Source organism: Leptopilina boulardi, unplaced genomic scaffold, assembly GCF_019393585.1.
Source record: "Leptopilina boulardi isolate dan_hultmark-lab unplaced genomic scaffold, ZJU_Lbou_2.1 LbouV2_151, whole genome shotgun sequence".
NCBI lineage: Eukaryota > Metazoa > Arthropoda > Insecta > Hymenoptera > Figitidae > Leptopilina > Leptopilina boulardi.
Window position 1 is genome coordinate 922,399 of NW_026137698.1, and position 14,962 is coordinate 937,360.

The 14,962-nt window shown below is 25.4% G+C and overlaps 3 protein-coding genes across 5 annotated transcripts in view; all 3 read right to left on the bottom strand.

Annotated features, from left to right (window-relative positions):
- Positions 1 to 2,092: 2,092 nt before the first annotated feature.
- LOC127276749 (formin-1-like) lies at positions 2,093 to 3,570 on the bottom strand. Its single transcript, XM_051297389.1, has 2 exons — positions 3,203 to 3,570; positions 2,093 to 2,938 (listed from the first exon to the last, which is right to left on the bottom strand). Exons 1-2 carry the CDS (start codon positions 3,458 to 3,460, stop codon positions 2,309 to 2,311), a joined length of 888 nt encoding a protein of 295 aa, XP_051153346.1. The 5' UTR covers positions 3,461 to 3,570; the 3' UTR covers positions 2,093 to 2,308.
- A 1,694-nt stretch (positions 3,571 to 5,264) lies between these two features.
- On the bottom strand, positions 5,265 to 8,950 carry LOC127276746 (axoneme-associated protein mst101(2)-like). Its single transcript, XM_051297385.1, has 5 exons — positions 8,754 to 8,950; positions 8,125 to 8,259; positions 7,541 to 7,654; positions 7,220 to 7,318; positions 5,265 to 6,477 (listed from the first exon to the last, which is right to left on the bottom strand). Exons 1-5 carry the CDS (start codon positions 8,826 to 8,828, stop codon positions 5,305 to 5,307), a joined length of 1,596 nt encoding a protein of 531 aa, XP_051153342.1. The 5' UTR covers positions 8,829 to 8,950; the 3' UTR covers positions 5,265 to 5,304.
- Positions 8,951 to 9,694: 744 nt separating this feature from the next.
- LOC127276748 (14 kDa phosphohistidine phosphatase-like) overlaps positions 9,695 to 14,962 on the bottom strand; it is an 82,225-nt gene continuing 76,957 nt past the window's right edge. For 2 of the 3 annotated variants that reach the window (XM_051297388.1, XM_051297387.1), the window contains exons 3-4: positions 10,890 to 11,020; positions 9,695 to 10,022 (exon numbers count right to left, since the gene is read on the bottom strand). In XM_051297388.1, coding sequence (XP_051153345.1) covers positions 9,930 to 10,022; positions 10,890 to 11,020 — 224 coding nt within the window. In that variant the 3' untranslated portion in view covers positions 9,695 to 9,929. Of the gene's footprint in view, positions 10,023 to 10,889; positions 11,021 to 14,962 lie in introns of those variants that run through there. The other variant, XR_007842250.1, reaches the window with a different exon arrangement.

The following is a 14,962-nucleotide window of genomic DNA, read 5'->3' on the forward strand; positions in this document are numbered from 1 at the left end:
ATATTTATTATGTATATGAAAAACTGTTAGTTTTGTTATTTCCTTTTTCGTATAATATACACAGCTGAGCAATTCGACACAATGTTTTTATGGATTATTGATGGTCCAGGCGTATCCTGATGCAGCATAATAACATAATTACGCGTGTGTTGACAAATTGAATCGATTCCAATTTATTCTTTTCACAAGTTCCTTCTGACCACGAGTTTCGTTCGTTCATTATAAATATTTCATGACCGTCTACATTCTCGAATGTCCGTGGAAAATCGCCAGACATAGGATCATCCTCTTTTTCTCTCTCTCTCTCTGTCCACTCGCTCCTATATATATATGCCAGGAATCAGAAATACACTTCGCTACTTTTAATCCGATAATCTTTCATCAATCAGAATCAGGAAAGAGCTTTATGCGCGGTGAAATAAGAAGTGTTAACGTAGAACGGATCAGTATAAAAAATAATGGAGGGTTATGAAAAAGGGGCGAGAAATTTATAACGATATATCTAAAAGAAAAGGACTTTATATAAATATGGTTATATTCACGATCAGTTTTACTCTTTGCTTTTGTATATGTTTTTTTAAATCAGGATTATCTCAATTTTTCATTTGAGAAATTGGATAGTTTCTGGCTAGAAAATCTGTTCTGAACCTGTTCTAAATAATCAATAAATACAGTAGACAGTTTCTATATAGTTATACTATCTAGAAACTAGATAGTATAACTGTCCTGACGTTCCTGAATAATCTAGATAGTTTCCATTCAGTTATACTATCTAGAAACTAGGTACAATAACTGTCCTTACCTTTCTAAATAATCTAATTAGACAGTTTCCATATAATTTAACTATTTAGAATCTTGTTAGTCGTAGCGTTACATTTCTAGCTAATTTCTATTATAGTTTAACTATACAGTGGCTAAATAGAAAATGGTAGTACCTCTGTAAAAAAATTTATAATTTCCGCTTCTCCAAATATCAATTAATTTTCTTTTTTTTTAAATAAAGTAAAAAGAGGTAGAAAAAGGCATTTTAATTACAATAATTACCTTGTAAAAAAAATATTCAAACGAAAATGATAAGAAATATTTATAAATATAATTGAAAATTGTATTTTGCGAGTTGTTCGAATCCTCCGCTGCGAAACATGTCACGGCAGACAGAACAGGAAGTTGAGGGCAAGAGAGAACGGTAGCGGGTGGTTGTAAATAGGAAATCGATCTCTACTGCCGGAGATCGGTCCAATCATATGATTCGATTCCCCGACGATCGTCCCTGTATTGGGCAATAACTGAACACGGCTGGATGTTCCCTCTGTGTGAGTGCGCCAGCTATGAAATTGGCATCAAAAGCGCCTCGTTGTAATAATATCGACATTTATATACGAAAAAGAGAGAGAGATACAGAGGGGGGGGGGGCGGGAGATTTTCACCAATTTCATGAGGAAAGATATAGAGATAGTTAGACAAGGATAAATATCTGTCAAAAAAAAAAAACAAATATTTTTTTAATTCTTATTTTTGAATTCCATCATTTTATTCTTTTCTATGTTCAATTACAATTTTTTCTATTCTGTTCTATTCTAAATCTGTTCTGTTCTATTCTATTCGGTTCTTTTCTATTGCAATTCTATTCTTTTGTATTCCATTCTAATTTACTTCAATAGCATAAATAATGAAAGTTTGCTTTTTTTTCTCGACGTTAAAATTTTTAATTGTTCTGTAATAAATCAATAATAATTATTTGCCTTTTTTTTATTTTCTCCCAACTTGACTAGTTGAAAAATAGTACTATTAAGACATTATAATTTTTAAATAAAATATTGCCAATTTTTTTTTATCCCAATTAAGTTTGAATTTCTGTAAATTAAAATTTCGAAAAAGAAACTATAAAATCATAATATTTGTTTGAAAAATTTCCACTTACCTGAATTTTTGTAATTTTTAATATTTCAATATTCTTGCACATATACATGAAAATATTTATTTATTTTATTTTTTAAATATTAAAAGGTAGAAATAAAAAAATTTATTAATGAACTATTTATGCAATAATTTTTGTTCAATATTAATTGTTAAATTATAATAATAAAATTAATTACATAATTTAAAGAAAATTATTATATTTAGACTCTTATAAAATTACAATGTCGAGATTGAATGTAACAAAAATTAATTGTTGTCAGCCACCTTTTTTTTGAAAAAAAGAACTATTTACCATATTTAAAAATGAATGATTTTTAAATATTAAAATTTACATCATTGTCAGAAATGATAAAAAAAATTTTTTTTTTAATTTTCAAATATATAATAATTATTTGGGCTTTTTTGATTTGCCCTCAATTTCATTTGATGAACAATGGTACGATTGATTGCCGCATGGTTTTTTTGGTTTCAATGGACAGGGTTTAGGTGGCTTTTCATTTTCACAAATCTCGTTGACAACTTCCGGTACGCATGGACAGGAAGTGGGTGGCAATTTTGGTGGTGGTGGACACGGACACAGAACTATTGGTTTAGAGGGTGATTTTGGCAATGGCGGTGGAGGTGGACATATCTTCTTTGGTTGAATATCATGGCAAATTTCTTTTGATATAAATTTACATGGACATGGACTGATTGCGCTAACTTTTGATGGATTACATTTTGATGAATATTCCTGTTTTTCTGCTGGTGTTTCACATTTTTTATTATTAGATTCGCATTTTGATTTTGGTAGACAATCAATTTTACATTTTTTCTTTTCCACTATTTCTTCATTGGGACATGTCATCTTATTTGGTGGTGGACATAATTTTTTTTTCTTACAACTTTCCTTTTTAGTGCAAATTTCCTTGATTGTTTTGCATTTTGAATTTGATGCTTGTAAAATTGTTGCCGTTGAAAAACATCGGGAAAATGATGGAAAAATTGGATTTTTCAGTTCATTCCTTTTTTGCCATAGCTGGAAAATTTTATAGAAAAAAAAAAATTAGTAATTACTTTTTATTATTTATTTACTTTAAAAAATTTCAATAATTGAACATTTTTTGTAATAAATTATTAAATTATTAATTATTGCAATTATTTAAAATAAATAACTAAAAAAAAATTTTCTACTAAATATTTATTGCAGTGAATTATTATTATTATCAATTATTGCAATTATTTAAAATAGTTAAAAAATAGAAAAAAAAATTTGAAAAAGAGGGTAAAAATTGATACGAACCAAGGAATTATTAGTTGCTGGAGAAAAAAGTTTCAAATAAACAGGAACATTGGCTAGTTGAAAAGAATAAATTCCATTCGATGATTTAGAAAAGATTTTCATCATTGATTTCAATGGATTATTATTATAATTATTAATTTTCATATCAAATTGAAAAACTTGTAACAGAGGCTGAGGAGGTGCTTCACGGGGTGGTTGTTTGTAAATTTTCATTTTTCTTTCAAAAATCCAACGTTGCATTTCTTTTGTTATTTTCATTGTTCGTAATTTTCTCGTGAGACAATTACCGATGCAGAGGAAGCATTTTTTGAAAATTGGAGTTGTCGCCTAAATAAAAAAAAAAAGGAACAAAAAAAATAGTTTTTTTTCCTAGCATTTTCGAAGATTGCACGGCCTTTTAGGTGGGCATCGTACACAGAAGGGTTTCCGTTCATGTTTTTTCTTTTTGTGTTTCGCAGGACATGGAAGTGGTTTGCAAGGTCCGTCAGGCGCGGAGCAGGGACTCTTTGTTGGCCAATTTGGCGGATCCTCGCCGCAATCAGTGTCTCCCAGCCACATCATTGGAGCCTGAAGTTTAGAGGTTAATTGTATTTTTTTGATTTTTAGTATATTGAATTTTTTGATTCCACCTCCTGAGATAAAAAAAAAATCATTTTTCTTCCACCCTTTTCCTCCTCAGTCTCAAAAAAAAAAAAAAAAATTGGGGACAAATTTAAAAAATAGGGACCAGCTTGTCGTGTCCATTCGAGTCGGATTTTGTTTCATCATTTTTTGACGAATCAAATGTTTGATCGTCTTCGGTTTTTGTTTGAAAGACACGTCTCTTGAAATCGACTGCCTTTTTCACGAGTGTCTTGAGACGATCAAATGTGTCATTTTCATTAATTTCTTTGGCAAAAAGATTTGTTAGTTTGTAAAAAATTTGTTCATTTTTGATAATTTGCATTTGATTGTTTGATTGATGTTGTAAGGAAATTTGTGTTGTTGGTTCAATGTCATCGTCGTGATCACGTTTTGAATTACGATGACGATGATTGTCATCTTTGCCAATTTCGTGCTCGTACTCATCGCCTTGTGGAAAGTAGTCATCATTTACTGTGCGATCCATTGAAATGTTGTCGAATAGTTGAATTTTTGTTGAATCGTTGATGGCAGGGACCTTTGAAGAAGAGGCGAATGCTTTGAGGATCTGCCATTTTTTTAGATAGGCCAGGAGAAGCTACTGAACTCGAAGCAAGGGCCCCTGCTGCCGTAGCCTTCCCCAGACTCTGGCAAATCGGACTTTTTTTTCATTTCATTCTTTATAGATTTAAACACGTCAACTCGATTAATTTTTTTTTTTTCAAGAATTCAGTTATTTAGAATTTATTTTTTTTTATAAGAAAGTCGATAGCTTTAAAGGATTTTTTTTTTTGGCCCTTTTGCAGTCGACTGAGGGTGAGAGTGAAAGAGGCAGGAGGTGGAGCCACGGCATCAGGTCTTACAAGTTCATTACTCCAAATTTTTTTCTTTCTACAATTATTCTCATTAGATTTGATTACAGAAAAGGAGTTTTTAAAAAAAATATTTTTTTTTTCTATTTTGAAAGAGCAATTTTTATTGAAAAAAATTTTGAAATTTTTAAAGTAATTCCTTTATTGTAATCTTCCTCTAAGAGTTTTCATTTTTTTCATAGACAAAATAATTTAAAATAATTCACTAATAATTGACATTGAATAAGATTTTTAATTATTTGAAATGATAATTTAATATATAAAAAAAGATTTTTTTATTTACTTACTTTACCACCTATGATGTTAATTTGATGGGGGGTGAAAATGCTTGTTTGGCCTCCTTCAAACTAAAAAAGGATAAAAATCATGTAATTCTAATCATAATTATTAATAATTCATAATTAATAAAATAAAATTCGATTAATTTGAATCTAAAAATGCTTACATTTTTATAAATAAATAGTTAAAAAATTTGTAAATAAATAATTAAATAAATAAGTAAATAAATATGAATTTTATTTCAAATATTTAATTCTGTTTTTTTTAAATATGCAAATTTTATAATTTAATTTTTTTTTAATTGGAGGACATTTCTTCTTCTTGCAGGAATCAATTTTTTTCTGCACAAGGATCATCTAATTTTGGTTTTTTCTTATTACACGAATCATTTTCATCTTTCTTGCATGAATCAATTTTTTCTTCTTTACATGAATCTACTTTTTCTTCTTTCATTTTCTCAAAATTTTTTTCTTCTTTTTTCTCACAAGGATCCTCCTTTTTACATGGATCTTTCTTCTTACAAGGATCCTCCTTTTTACATGGATCTTTCTTTTTACAAGGATCCTCCTTTTTACATGAATCTTTCTTCTTACAAGGATCCTCCTTCTTACATGGATCTTTCTTCTTACAAGGATCATCTTTTTTACAAGGATCATCTTTTTTACAAGGATCATCTTTTTTACAAGGATCATCTTTTTTACATGGATCATCCTTTTTACATGGATCATCCTTTTTACAAGGATCATCTTTTTTACATGGATCATCTTTTTTGCAAGGATCATCCTTTTTGCAAGAATTATTCTCCTTTTCTTTTTTCTTGCAAGGATCTACTTCTTTTTCTTCTTTTTTGCAAGGATCCTTTTTCTTGCAAGGATCAGTTTCTTTTTCTTTTTTCTTACAAGGATCAATTTTCTTCCCCTTCTTGCAAGGATCAGTATTTTTTGTGCCATTCTTCTTACAAGGATCAAATTTTTTTGCTTCATTTTTTTTACACGAATCTTCTTTCAATTTAGCTGATAATTCTTCTTTTTGTTTCTTACAAGGATGTTCACGATTTGAATCTGTGCATGAGCTACGATCTTTTTTTTCATTTTCAATTTTATTTCCAGGACATTTTTCTTCTTTTTTCTTTTTACATCCATTTGAATTTCCACTTTTCATTGATTTCATTTTTTTGCAATAATCTTCAAATTTTTTTTTATAATTATCTTTTACTCCGCCTTGTGTTAAAAAACGAATGAATTGAAATCGATTTATTTCGCGAATGAAATTTATTTTGTTGCCATAAATATTTAGGGGGAGATTTAATTTCGCAGAAAAAGTTGAAAATTTTCTACACATTATCCAATTTGAATTTAAATGTTGTTTATTTAATGAATTTTGATAATTTATTTTTCTTAATTTTTGAATATTTTGATTTTTTTTCTTGTTATTCCAAAATCTTCGTGAGTCCATTTTATTTTGTGAAAGTTGACAATTGTTGTTCGTAAAAATTCGTCCATCCTAAAACAAAATATGGGTAACTGCTGAGATTTTTTTATTTCATTTAGCAATAAATTTTTATATATTTTATTTATTAACAAAAAAAAAACAAATGAAAAAATTTTAATTTCAAATAATTCAATGGAATTTAAAAAGAATTTTTTTTTACATTAAATATAAAATTATAATATATTTGAAATTTAGCAAAAAAAAATGTTGAAACAATAATTTAAAAGCTTTAAAAGTTATTTTAAGTTTTAAAAAAATTGTTTTTAAAATAATTTTCATTTTTAAGTTATTTATTAAAAGACAGCAGTAACCCAAATTGTTTTAGAATAGTGTCAACCAAGTGGAAAAATTTTTTGACGATAGTTTAAAAAATAGAAACTCGGAAATATTTTTTTACATCAAAAAAAGAAATGTCCTCCACTTTTAAAGCCTCATTTTTGTTCATAAGAAGCTTTATAAATTTTTAAATTGTTGGTTATCAATTATTAATTAATTTAAAAAAAAACTAATTTTAATATAAATCAATTAATTAATTTAATAAATATTAATTTTAATATCAATTAATTTAATAAAAATTTATTTTATTATTTTTAATTTTAATTTTTAATTAAAAAAAAATTAGTATCGTCATCAAAATTAAATTAATTTTTGAGGTTTATTTCAAAATTACTAGCTAATTAATTAATTTAAAAAAAAAACAAAATAAAAAATTCTTGAAAATTTTGCTCAGAAAAATGAAAAAAAAAATTTATACCTGTGAAAAATAGGGCAGCATTTGCAAATTATTTGTAGTTTCAACCTCCTCAGCAATTGGCAATTTTTTCAAAATTTCGACCAGATCATCCGAATTTTCCTAATAATGAAACATTTGTTAATTTTTTGAAATTTCTAAATTAAAAAATAATTACCTAAAAGTTAGAAAATTTAATTATTTTTAATAATTATATTTATAAAATTTAAAAAATTTATTTATAATTTTGAAAATAATATACCTTTGTTTTTTTTTTATTTTTAATAGCAATGAAATTTTATATTTTTATGTTAAAAATAATTATATTGAAAATCATAATCTTACATTTTTAGCTTCAAAATTCGAAAGTTGACTTTCTTTGAATGTATTTTTATTCAATTCCGAACTTGCGCTTTTTGAACTGAATTGAAGTCGAGTTTGAGTTAATTCAGGCATTGTCTGTAAAAACAATTAAATTTATCTCCCTTAAATATCTTGAATTCTCTTTTCGAAACAATTAAAAAACTTTCGAGGGAAAGAAGTCATTAAAAACCTTTGAGCTCTAATATTTCATTCTTATTGTAGCTATTAATTTTCAAGTCACAAACATTTTATCTCATTTTATTTAATCTTAATTTAATTCAATTAATTATATTTTGATGTTACTAAATTTTTTTTACACTACAATATAAATAAATAAATTAATTATTAAAATAAATAAATAATAAATAACTTTTAAAATAAATAAATAAATAAATTAATACTAAAAAATAATAATAAAATTTTAATATTAATTATGGGAATTTAATTAAATTATTTGTGTTTTGATATTTAGATGAATTTATTTATAAAAATCGATATTAAATTGAAAGTTGAATAATTTTTCATGAATAATAAATTAAAAAAAAAAAATAATTTAATTATAATACCTTTCCAAAATTGTGTTCTGTCGTTGTCATTTGTTCTAATGGCCCAAAATTTTTGACAGCCGTCGGTTCAAATTTTATACCATTTTTCAAACATGGGGGCAAAGTGCTGCCCACCTCTCCAGCTGTTCCAATTGCCTGATATAAAAAAGATAATAGAATTTAATGTTTTACTTATCTCGATGTATTTTTATTTTTTTTCTACTAATTTCAATATTACAAAAATTAAAATTCAATCCATTAATTATATATTAATTATTTTAAATCACTTTTATTTATTTATTTATTTAAATTTAAATATTTTATAATAAAATATAAATCATTTTTTCTATTTAAAAATCACATAATTATCTATTTTGTAAAAAGATAAATGAATAATTTGATTATTAATTTATTTTTTAATTAATTTAATAGATTATTATTAATTATAATATTAATTATAATTTAATAATATATTACAGTTAAATAAATGATAAAAATTAAAAAAAAAAATTAAATTAATTATAGACAATTAATTAATTTAAATTAAATTCAAAAAATGAAAATTATTAATAATTATTAAAAAATATTTTTTAAAGCAAATTCGACATTTTTCGTTTGCATGACAATTATTATTGAAAATTAAAACGAACCTTTAAATTTCCTTCAACACTAAATCTGCATTGACCAAGAGAGCGGACGACTGATTTTGATGCTCGCGAAAACATGATTATAAATTTTTTTTTAATTAAATTTTTAATAAAAAACTTGAAATTTTAAAAAACGATCAACTAAGGCCTAAAAATTTTCCAAACTGATTGAATGTTGATTGCCGGTTACTATGTGAACGAGGTTCATGTTTTCGTTTGTTTTTTTTTTTCGCGTTTTCAATTTTTATTCATTTGTTCATTTAAAAAAAATGTCACGTAATTATTAAGAATTTATAATTTATTTTTGATTGATAATTCTAAATTTTTTTAAATAATAATATAAAATCAATTAATAAAATAAATGAAAATATTAAATTAAAATTTTATCTCCTATCGCAATAATGTAAAGAAAAAATATTTATTACTATTAAAATTACATTTTTTTAAATTATTTTTTATAATTAGAAATAAAATATTAAAATAAAATTTTTTATAACAATAAAAACCATTTGATTTTTAAAAATCAAACAGTGGCGCTCTCTTTGAAAAGACTTTTACACTTCATTATATTTCGATTCGAATTCCCTGTAAGGATAAATACATCTTTTTTAAAACTTATCCATCGAGCAAACGCTCTGGATTGTGCTGACCTCTATAGTATAAATGTTACATTGATAAATCGAACTATCTAATATTTAAATAATTTTGAAAATAAAATTTGTTTAGTTCTTATAATTAAAAATATAAATTAATTAAAAATTTAATCAAATAAATAATAAATAAATAAATAATAAAAAAATTTGTTCAATATCTTAATTTGCATAAAAGCATAGTATTTTAAATAAAGTTTTATTTATTTATTTTATCTTAATAATTAATTTTAATTAATTTTCTGAAATAAAAAAATAAAGACAGAAAAATTAGGAAAATGAATAACATTGAAATTTAATTAATTTATTTATTAGTGTACAAAATTTTGATGGTTACATATTTTTTATAATGGAAATGTATGGAAAAAATTGGAATTTAAATTATTTGCAAATTTATGCAAAAACAAATAAATAGAGACTATAGTAAATAAATTATTTTCCAGAAGACATTTGTGAGATTTTTAATGAAAAAAAAAGTGAACTTATTTAAGGGAGAGTGATTTTTTTTTCTATTTTTCTCATATTTGAATTAATATCCTTCATTGGACCAAGTGACTTCGTAAGAGGGATACTTCTTCTTGATTAGATCAACGGACACTTCATGATCTGCTTTTCCAAATCCCTGAAAATTAAAAAAGAACAATAGTTTATTATCAAAAAAAAATTTACTTTTGAGACAAAGAAATAAGTAAATTTTAAAATAAATAAATTAAATAAAATTTGTTATTTATTTATTTTTTTTTGTAAAAATGTATATTTATGGAAACATGAAGAAGAGTGACATTCCATGAGGTCACTTGAATCATTACCGCGCCCTAAACGATGTTATCTTGAATTGGGTAGCTATAATGTAAATTTCTGATGGATGTGATTGAATCTAAAGTTTATTTTATTTAATTCTCCTTTTCTCGAAGATCTTTTTAAGATTAAAATATTTTCCTTAAACTAGTAAATGATTATAAGATAAAAATCTTTTATTTCCTCAATATTACCGCTATTTAATGTCTTACTATATAATTTTCCATTATTTTGCACCTTCTAGCTTATTATTATAGATGATACATTTTTTTACATATACAGAACCATGATTTTAATTTTTCTAATTGTGTAATTAAACTTTCTTTTTTTTTAATTATAAAATAACCTATTTAAAGTTATATTGAATATTAACACGACTATTTTTCTACTTGATTTCTAAAGAATTTCCATTTAGAGAAAGATGAAGCTTTCATTGTTGCGAGTCAAGCTCTCATAAACTAATTTCCAGCTTCAGTTCATCAAGGCTGTGAATAAAAAGTGGGTCACGAAAAGAAGATTAATGAATTCATGTATTATTTTTTTTCAAAGCGCTTCGTACATCAAAACTCTTGTTTTTTTGTATTTTAAATAAATAACAAAAAGAAAAAGAGGAAGCGTTTGTTTTAAAGCCTGCCTACTTGGTATCTGACAGGTTTTTGAAGAAATATAAAAACACTATTTTCCAAATTACCTGAGAATATCCATAAACATTAATGGCATTTTCATCTGCGTCGTGTTTTATTCTTCCACCACCCACACATTTAGATTTTATGTTAGGACCCAATTTCTTCAATTTTTCTTCAACCTCGTCGTAAATATCAGCTGAAACACAAAAAATGATATTCGATTAGAAAATGTCTGTATTTTATAAAAATTTCACTAAAAAAAAAAAAATTATTTCGATATTTTGTTTTCTCATTGTTATTTAAATTAGAAAAAAAAATTTCCTGATTCTAAGAAAATGTAGCAGTTGAAATTTCATAAATATAGAATAAGGACGATACTGAGAATTTTTCATCATGACAAAAAAGAAAAGAATACTTTTGTAATGCGGCAACAATATGAAGTGTGCACGTCAGTTAGGAAAAATGGAAATGAGTTAACATATTTTGCACTCAACTTCAGTCTGAGATTGTTCGATATATCTTCACTGTTTATTTTATTCTCACCTTTTTTTTTACTTCAATTTTTTCTCTTATTTTTATTTTTTTGTGAACTTCTATATTATTTTCAGACATGAAAATAGACGGGAGATTTTTTTCTCGAAAAAAAGACAAAATATTTCGTTTAAAAATAATTTATTTATGAAATTAATTTTGGTTATTTAGGAAAATAACTTCAATAGCCGTTGAATATTTAATTTACTGTTATTTGTAAGTGAATACTTAATAAATTGCTTATAATTGGAAACGTGTCGAATATCGCATCTGAATATTCTCCACAGCATCATACTCAATTCATTAGCATGGCATACCAACGACTATAGATATCAAGGCTTCAATGTAAAACGATATTGACTATTCTGTTTGTATGATAATTACAACGGGATTCTTATTCAAAATATGCTTGAAATGTAACTAAAATTATTTACAAATTATCACTAAAAATAGATATTAATTTCTAGACACAATTCAAGAAAAAAAATTTATTTATTTACTTATTTAATTTTAAATTAAATTATTTATTTACATTAAATATAAATTAAATTTTAATTTATTATTTAACTTGAAAATTATATACGAGAAATTATTATAAAAATCTATGAATTATTAATAAAAACTGTAATTTTTGTTGCAGGAGAATTCAAACTTAAAAGGATTGCGCGCCACTTCTAATAATATTTTCAGCCAATCAACGGCTGGCGTTCTTAGCGGGAAGTGTGTACCCCCACCTACAACGTTGTGCGCTTTTTCCAGTAGAGTAATATTAACAGCCAATCAGCGCCCAACATTCTCAGAGAAAAGCCTTTTCCACCACCACCAGCAGCGTCGCGCGTCACTTCCGGTAGATAATTATTTTCAACCAATCAACGCCTGGCGTTATCAGCGGAAGCCTACAACGAGATTCCTCTCATCGACATATTTTCGGGTCTTCTTCGATTTCGTCCGCCATTAGCAACGTGTTGAGTTTGAGAAAATCAGCACGTCTGTCAATAAGAAGAGGACCGGAATTTCGGTGAGTTATTCTTAATTACTAATCCCTAATACCACCTCCTTTTCCAGGAAGTTAACAGGAAGCTAACCATGTTAAATTCCGAATTTAACTATGTTAACTTCCAGTTAAGTTCCATGAGTTTCTCTATATCCCTTTTTTTCTTTCCTTTGTTAATTTTCCGGTAGCTATCAATAATAATTTACTGGAAAAATGCAAAGGACAGTTTGTGAAATATTAAAGTTTAAGTTTTAGACTGTAGTTTAAAATTTTTTTAATAAAATATGTAAGCAAAGTACTCTAAATAATTAAATTTGATTTTTTCCGAAAATAAAATTATAAGTTTTTGGTAAATGGGACGTTCTACTTGAAGCGGACAATCTCGAGCTTCGTTTCTTTTTCAATAATTTTACTTTTAAATATTACTATTTTAATAAAAAAAACATTAAACAAAAAAAAATATGTGTGGCCTTTGTAGTAAATTTAATTACTTTGATGTCATTAAATTTACAACAAAATGTACACCTATCTTCGTAATGTTTAAAAAGTAATAATATTGAAAAAGAAACCAAGGCTGATGTTTGCTTCATCTAGAATGCCCCAATTATATTATATATATAAAATATTTTATTATATTTAATATATTTTTCCATTATATATTTAGTTGACATAATTTGTATGAATATTATTTTTTAAAAAATTGTTTTAAAACAAAAAGAGTGTTAATAATAAAAAGATATTTTTTTAGTTTTACCGTTTATTTTATTTATCTATATATTAATTGCATTTTTATTATTACTGTGTTTAATATTGCTATTCATAAATTATACATTTACTGCTGTTTTAAAAAATTATTGGAAAAAATATAAGAATAATAAAAGTACCAACAAAATTATATTTTGAATCAAATAATTGTATATTATTGTCATCAGTGAAAAGTAATAAGTAATAAGGTTGTATCAATAATATATTTACATTTAGTAATATGTTTATTTATTTTCCAAAAATTTTTAATACAGCAGTAAATTACATTCATTAAATAACAATATTAATTACAGTAATAATAAAAATGTAATAAACACAAATATACAAAATATTTGGTGATAAATTTTTTAAATTGACCCTCCTTTTGTTGAGACCAATAATAATTTTCTTATTCTTAAAAATCTGAAAATAAGCAGGACAATAGTAAAATAAACAAATAATTTATTTAAATTGTATTTTATTTAATGAACTTAAATAAATAAAAAAAATATAAAATTCATACAAAAATATTAACTAAATACATAAATCTGAAAATATGTAATATATATAAATAAATATTATAATATATACTTTAAACTTGTCTAATAAATTAACATTTTCAAGGAAATAAAAATGTAAATATTTATAGTACTTTGAATAGAATCTTTTAAAGAGAAAATTAAAACTATTAATAGTGTTTATAAAACTTAGACTTATATTTCAAAAACAATTCTTTGCATTCTTCAAAGAAATGAGCATTGATAACAGGCAGGATGTAAACAAAGAAAAGTGGAAAAAGAAGGACATTAGTATATAGAGAAATTCGTGGAACTTAACTGGAAGTAAGGATAGTAAAATTGGGAAACAAAACATCGTTAGGTGATAGTTAACTACTGAAAAATGGAGGCTTGGTAGGGCATAGTAAAGGAGGATACCACAACATAAGAAGAGAAGAGACAGTACAGATTGAACTTTCTTCATATTTTTGTCTTCCTTTTTGGTTTTGTCTTTCTATCTCTTTCTCTCCCTCTGCTCCTATCCCCCCCGACCTGTCATTCCTTTTACTCTCCCATATACCACAAGCTCCGATTTCCAAAAAGTTAAGTCTATGTTAACCATGTTCTTCTTCCAAATGCTCTCCCTTTACTTCCAGTGAAGTAATATAATACTCATATACGCTTGATTATATACTTTTTCATTATTTTTGTATGATTATTACTCATTATCATTATATTATTAATATGTGAAATAAAATTTTACAAAATTTACTTGTTTGTCCACTTATTTTATTGTTACCCTTCAATGCAAATTAAGAGGCCTCATATCGTAAATAATTTCTGACATAATTCTACCTTAACAAATGGTGGAAAAATATAGAAACGAAAATATAAAAAATTACCGACGTAGGAATCTACCTTACCAACTGATGGTAAAACAGGTTTTCTTGAAAAATGAAAATATAAAAAATTACCGACGTAGAAATCTACCTTACCGACTGATGGTAAAACAGTTTTTTTGAAAAATGAAAATATAAAAAATTACCGACGTAGGAATCTACCTTACCGACTGATGGTAAAACAGTTTTTTGAAAAATGAAAATATAAAAAATTACCGACGTAGGAATCTACCTTACCGACTGATGGAAATTACCGACCGATGATAAAACAGTTTTTTGAAAAATGAAAATATAAAAAATTACCGACGTAGGAATCTACCTTACCGACTGATGGTAATTACCGACTGATGGTAAAACAGTTTTGACAAATCCCAAAAATTTACCATCAGTCGGTAATTACCATCAGTCGGTAAGGTAGATTCCTACGTCGGTAATTTTTATATTTTCATTTTTCAAAAAACTGTTTTACCATC

Excerpts from the sequence above, each read along its gene's own strand:
- LOC127276749 (XM_051297389.1), bottom strand. The coding sequence starts at position 3,460 with ATGAAAATAACAAAAGAAATGCAACGTTGGATTTTTGAAAGAAAAATG. Across the intron at positions 2,939-3,202 it reads CAGCAACTAATAATTCCTTG|CTATGGCAAAAAAGGAATGA; the intron begins GTTCGTATCAAT and ends AAAATTTTCCAG.
- LOC127276746 (XM_051297385.1), bottom strand. The coding sequence starts at position 8,828 with ATGTTTTCGCGAGCATCAAAATCAGTCGTCCGCTCTCTTGGTCAATGC. Across the intron at positions 8,260-8,753 it reads GTGTTGAAGGAAATTTAAAG|GCAATTGGAACAGCTGGAGA; the intron begins GTTCGTTTTAAT and ends TTTTTATATCAG. Across the intron at positions 6,478-7,219 it reads TGCTGCCCTATTTTTCACAG|GATGGACGAATTTTTACGAA; the intron begins GTATAAATTTTT and ends ATTTTGTTTTAG.